Below are 5,557 nucleotides of genomic sequence, written 5' to 3' on the forward strand. Positions count from 1 at the left end.
TTCACAACATACATCCTGTCCCAGTAAGCTTTTCAAATAGAAACCATAACTGTCGTCATCTGTTATGCAGGTGCCATGGCGACCGCTTCCTGTGGAAAGATCATTTCTGACGTTGAAATGTAATTTATATTTCGTAAACCTAATAGCCTAGGTTATTTTTAATCAATAGAAAACACCAATGAGTAAATGATCAGTTATTCAGGTCATGGGAAAAGTCGAATTGTGGCAAAAAATAACTTGCTCCCAACAATTTGAATGATCTCTGTTGTTTTGACGTCTTGTCTTGTTGTTGGATATGAAAAAAATGTTTACAACACATTTATGGGCCTCCCCTACATCCACTCACACACACACGCATACACACACACATAAAATTTGTATAATAGACTCTTGATTCCGCAGCTTTGCTTTCTTTCTTCTTTACTTTGCCAACAACTTTGCATCACACAACTTCCTTTTTGACATGTTCCCATTCACTGGTGATCATTATTTTCTATTGATGATTCACTGATAAGTAAGTAGTACCAAATTTACTGTTGGTGTCATGATCACCATGTAGTATTGCATAACAATTATTTATTAGTTAATGTGTGTTGAGGATCTTGATGGCTTCTTTTTTATCATTAATAAAATAATGAAGTAACAATCTTTTATAAAATTTTATTTTATAGATTTGTTTGTTGGTTTAATGCCACATTTTATCGCTCATGTAGAAAATGTACAAGTTTCAACACAAACACAGGATGAAGAGGAAGGTGGAGGCATGGCACTGGCTACTCAGGCGCGCCAAACCACAGACGCAGAGTCATGACACAGTTGATGGCGAGCGTCTTGGCGAAAACAAGGCGGAGGGCGAGCACGGTGAGGGAGAGGAGGTTCACCTTTTCGTCTGTCAATGACATGCACATTTAGTTCAGCCCGACAGACTGCGCCTCACGCATGTTTGATACCAACCTGGCACCAACGCAACCTGACACTGCCCTGGTCCACTTTCGCCTGTGGCGACAAAACAAGAAGCAGACGTGAGGTGGTCACACCATAAGGTTGACTGGAGGTCGAGCCCCACCCTTCTCACCTTCCTCGCACGTGTCGTTATGTGCGGTTGTTAGCAGTGCCACCTGGTTGTACAGGGAGTCGTCCGAAATTCGCACGGCACGAGACTCCACGAAAATGTGCCCTTTTCCCGCCTTCTCTGTGGCGTTGTGTCGGCTGAAGCCGGTGGCAAGACACGCCGTCAGGTTGCTGGCCTCAAGTTTGTAGAAGGATGGCTCAAAGTCCTCCCCTGACGCGACACCAACCACATTCCGTCAATTTGCAAAACCCAGATACTCTAAACAGTTCAATATTTTATGCTTAAAATTCTTGTTTGTGTTCAATTTGGCCAAAGGATTTTCTGATTGTGTCTTGAAACAGAACAATAACCAACTAGCAAGTGACCTGAAATAGAGGAGTAGCTGTATGTGTTGTGTTTATTCAACTGTGTGTGTCTCCCAAGTCATTCACCACTGTAAAAATGACAAAAATAAAAAAATTTCATTTTCACTGAGTGATGCAGTTTGAGTTGTGGTGTAACATGAAAGCAGAAGTTAAGACAGTAGTTACATTTCCAGAAACAAATCTCCTCAACTAGAATCAACGAAACTCTACAAACCATGATGAGTCCTGACAACAATAATACAAAATAAATACTTGTCACCTCATCTGCAAACACTTTGACTTGTGGTGCTGAATCAACTTTCCATTAAGCGGGTTCTACACTCTGCATCCACGTGCAAAATTTTATTTTCTAAGGACCACAATCGTTAATGACTGTTTTTCAATGTTTGACTTTCTAATTACACCAGTAAGTAAAATTGGATATAAAAAAAAAACTTTTAATACATTTGTTCATTCTACATTTTTCACTGAGTGACAGAGTTAGGGTTGTGTATTTGTAGCTTCAAAGAAACTTGCTAATTTCTGACACGTCTCATGTTAATACTTTTATAATGCAACAATAGGTTTTGCATTAAGTTAGTGATAAAGAACATGCAAAGTTTTCACACAAAACAAGACCTGCTGCTTAAGTAGAACATCGAGACAACAAAATTCCAACATTCCCCTAAATTGAGCCCCCAAATGGAGTTTACCACATTTCCACTCACCAGGTTCTATACCAAGTCTAGTTCCATGTCCAAAGCTCAGCGAGTACGAATTCACACAATGCGAGGCTCATTCATAATAACTATGCACCCACCAAAAAATTCAGTTTCACCATTTAATTAAACTAATTTTCATCTTTAAAATACATTTTTACTTACTGGAATCCACAATCACTCTGATCCCACTTCCAAAAAATAATCTGTTGGCTCCTGTCACACATTAGTTCTTTCCTTTACAAAAACCACAAGAATTGTTTGAACCAGACAATGATAAGATTCTCATTTATAAATAATATCATCACAATGTTTGCATATTCTTAGTCCAATATTAAAATATTAGTTTAAAAATAAATAACAATAATAAAAAATAAACATCAAAGCACACATATCAGCCAGCTCCTGAAAAGGATTATTGAAAATGGACAGGAAAAATATATTCTATCTTTTTCATGCCATGTTTTTGACTTTGTGATGTAGTTTGGGTTTTGGATTTTACATTGTAGTAAAACAGTAGAACTTACAAGTCTCGACAGTCACTCTGATTCCTCTTCCGAAAATTGTTTTCCAGTTTCCTGACACACATCAGTTGGTTCCTCAACAAAAACCTCAAGAGAAACTTGAACAAGGAAACAAGAAGGAACCCATATTGGGTGACATTATTTGGCTGGCAGAGTGATAGTCTCCCAACCCAAAGGTTGTGGGCCCGATTCTGAGCCCTGTGACCATGACCAAGTGTCCTTGAGCAAGTTCATGAACCTGATGCTCCATCATTGATAGTTGACGCTTTATACAAGTAAAAGCCCATTTACCTTTATATCTCACACAATGATAATAAAAATAATGCAAATATCATCACTTCGTCAGTGTACCAATTGCCTTCTAGTTCCAGCTAGATGTTTCCATTTACCAGTTGTTGCACTAGACTCGGTCCACATCCAAAGGAAAAGCTTTTTCTCATCTGTTGGCCTCTTCACATTAGTGTTCCTCAGGGAAACATTCCTCATCCCACTTGACTGTTATGTCACCAATGTCAACTGGACACCCATCTGCGTGCACATATAATGTCATGAAGCATGTTGGCTTCATGTTTCCATCAAAAAAAAAAAAGAACATTTTCATCAACACACTTAACGCGTTGCCTGGCATTATCAGGAAGATACTCCAATCCCAGAAGTAGAATCGAGTGGAGAAAGAAGGTTCTTGCTCCTAGGAAATGATAGCAATACAAATGATGGAAAATACAACCTCCAATGTTTATAAAGAGGTTGCGGCACCCGCGAAGATAATCTTGGAGCCCACACAAGCATCCTTGCAACAACTCACGCTGTGACATTGACGTGCAACCTCATTGGCCACGCCCACCACATCTCTGGCCTCATTTTTTCCTTCAGCTGATAACATTGTATATGGTTGTGCTTCATGGTAGCGCCTCCGACGTTTACAGTGGCACGTTGGCTCTGGGCCAGTATGACACTTAGTCGGGCCACCACAGACCTTACAGACGCTGGGCTGGCAGGTCCAGTACAAATTTGATGAATAAAATATGATGTCACATTCTTATGCATACACCAATTATTTTAAGTTTTATTCCTTTTATTGATAAATAATTATAAAAATAAAACATTTTTTGCAGGCTAACCATTTTCCTTCTGAAAAATGTCTTGATTTGTAAATCCGAGAGAAAATTAATATCTAAGTATCTGTACCTGTACTACACTATAAAACAACAGTACACCTTCATAAAAACACATGAGTTTAACATAACTTCAATGTGTAAAACGGTTATTCTTTCACATTTTAATATTTTACACTGAGCCAAGCCTTGAGATACTGAAATTGTAATAAAAATGCCATATATTAAACTTGGAGCTATTTAAACTAAGGCTACACAATATCGGAAAAACATGCATTGTATGGGTATTGCAAATTGCAATAATAATAATAATAATAATAATTTGCCCTTTATTAGTCCCACAATGGGGAAATTCGAGATTCGAACCCAGGCCTCCTGGGGAGATTGGGTCCTGAACGCGGCGCCTTAGACCACTCGGCCATCCTGGCAGCCAAGATTCGAACCCAGGCCTCCTGGGGGGACTGGGTCCTGAACGCGGCGCCTTAGACCACTCGGCCATCCATACAGTAATCCCTCGCTATATTGCGCTTCACCTATCGCGGCTTCGCATATTTTTTTTACAGTGGTATTGTGCTCTGTGTAGCGGTCCATTGGATTTCGAATATGGACGCTGAGTGTTTCAAACTATTTGTAGTCCGAGGTGTAGAGGGTGAACAGGAAGGGAGCCAGAACAGTGATTGAAGTCACCAGAGATAAGGAGCAAGGCATTTGGGTGCTGTGTTTGCAGCCTGCTCACAGCTGCAGTCAGTACGTCACAGGCTGTCTCACTGTTAGCAGAGGGGGGCACATACGCCACCACCACGATCACATGACTGAACTCTCGCGGTATATAGTACGGACGGATGCTAACAGCTCTCAGCTCAATGTCCCGACTGCAAAGTTGATCCTTCACAGTTATGTGCTCAGGGTTGTTACACCATCTATTATTAACAAACACAGCCAGCCTTCCTCCTTTCCTCTTACCGCTTTCCAGTGTCCTGTCTGCACGTAGGATTTGGAAGCCGTCCAAATCCACGACGGCGTCCGACGTTAGCTCTGTTAGCCACGACTTTGTGAATATTAGCAAGCTAGCCTTCCTCTCGTGCCGGGTTAGCGCTGTTAGCTCGTCTATTTTATTGGGAAGGGATCTAACATTCCCCATAATAACGGACGGGAGTACGGAGTGGTATCGTCTCCTCCTTGCCTGGCGTTAAGACCCCGCACAACATCCCTGTCTCTTCCTCTACTCGCGGGGGATATCGGGTCTTGCTCCGGGAGCCGGCACGAGGTTAGCACGGAGTGGTAACAGCTGATCTCTTGTGTACACGATCGATCCGTATCTCCGAGTTTCGTCTCCGGACAGGATCGCGCAAAAAACAGCCCCCAACAGTCGTAAAACCACCGCAAGTTGGATCTCCATTGCTGCGATGAGGTAAAATAAATAAAACAGGCAGCCACTTGCGCAGCGCCGGAACCGGAAATCAAGTAGCGTTGGTTTGCAAGGCCCAGTGGTAACTTGAACAATGTTTTGTTCTGAGACTCGCTAAAGATGTACAGCTAATATGGCACAATATTTGCAAAGTATGCAAATTATTTTTGAGGTAAATCAAACTGAGTTAATTGAGTTGAAATATTTAACTGAGTTAAGATTTTTTGGATTAATCACCCGAGTTAATGCTTTAATTTTGACAGCCTTAATATATAAATATAAAATATACATCCCTAACCCTCATATGATAAACTTTTATTATTAATATGATGATTTATTGATCATGTTAGGCCAGCAGAGAAGGCTTTGACCGCC

At 40.9% G+C, this 5,557-nt stretch overlaps 1 protein-coding gene across 1 annotated transcript; it reads right to left on the reverse strand.

The window, feature by feature from the left end:
• Positions 1-640: 640 nt before the first annotated feature.
• Positions 641-4,982, reverse strand: LOC148321076 (uncharacterized). The gene is made up of 5 exons (XM_088319490.1): positions 4,958-4,982; positions 4,738-4,809; positions 1,076-1,282; positions 955-996; positions 641-889 (listed from the first exon to the last, which is right to left on the reverse strand). Exons 1-5 carry the CDS (start codon positions 4,980-4,982, stop codon positions 774-776), a joined length of 462 nt encoding a protein of 153 aa, XP_088175616.1. The 3' UTR covers positions 641-773.
• Between the last annotated feature and the right edge of the window lie 575 nt (positions 4,983-5,557).

This window comes from Idiotropiscis lumnitzeri, chromosome 16 (assembly GCF_059441095.1).
Source record: "Idiotropiscis lumnitzeri isolate Australia: NSW breed Sydney's pygmy pipehorse chromosome 16, RoL_Ilum_1.0, whole genome shotgun sequence".
In the NCBI taxonomy this organism is placed as follows: Eukaryota; Metazoa; Chordata; class Actinopteri; order Syngnathiformes; family Syngnathidae; genus Idiotropiscis; species Idiotropiscis lumnitzeri.

Bases quoted from the DNA above. Each gene is read 5' to 3' on its own strand.
- LOC148321076 (XM_088319490.1), bottom strand. From the start codon at position 4,982: ATGTTGTGCGGGGTCTTAACGCCAG. The intron at 4,810-4,957 runs GCAAGGAGGAGA...CGTGGCTAACAG, and splicing joins GTGCGGGGTCTTAACGCCAG to AGCTAACGTCGGACGCCGTC. The intron at 1,283-4,737 runs GTAAGAGGAAAG...GTGTCGCGTCAG, and splicing joins AGACAGGACACTGGAAAGCG to GGGAGGACTTTGAGCCATCC.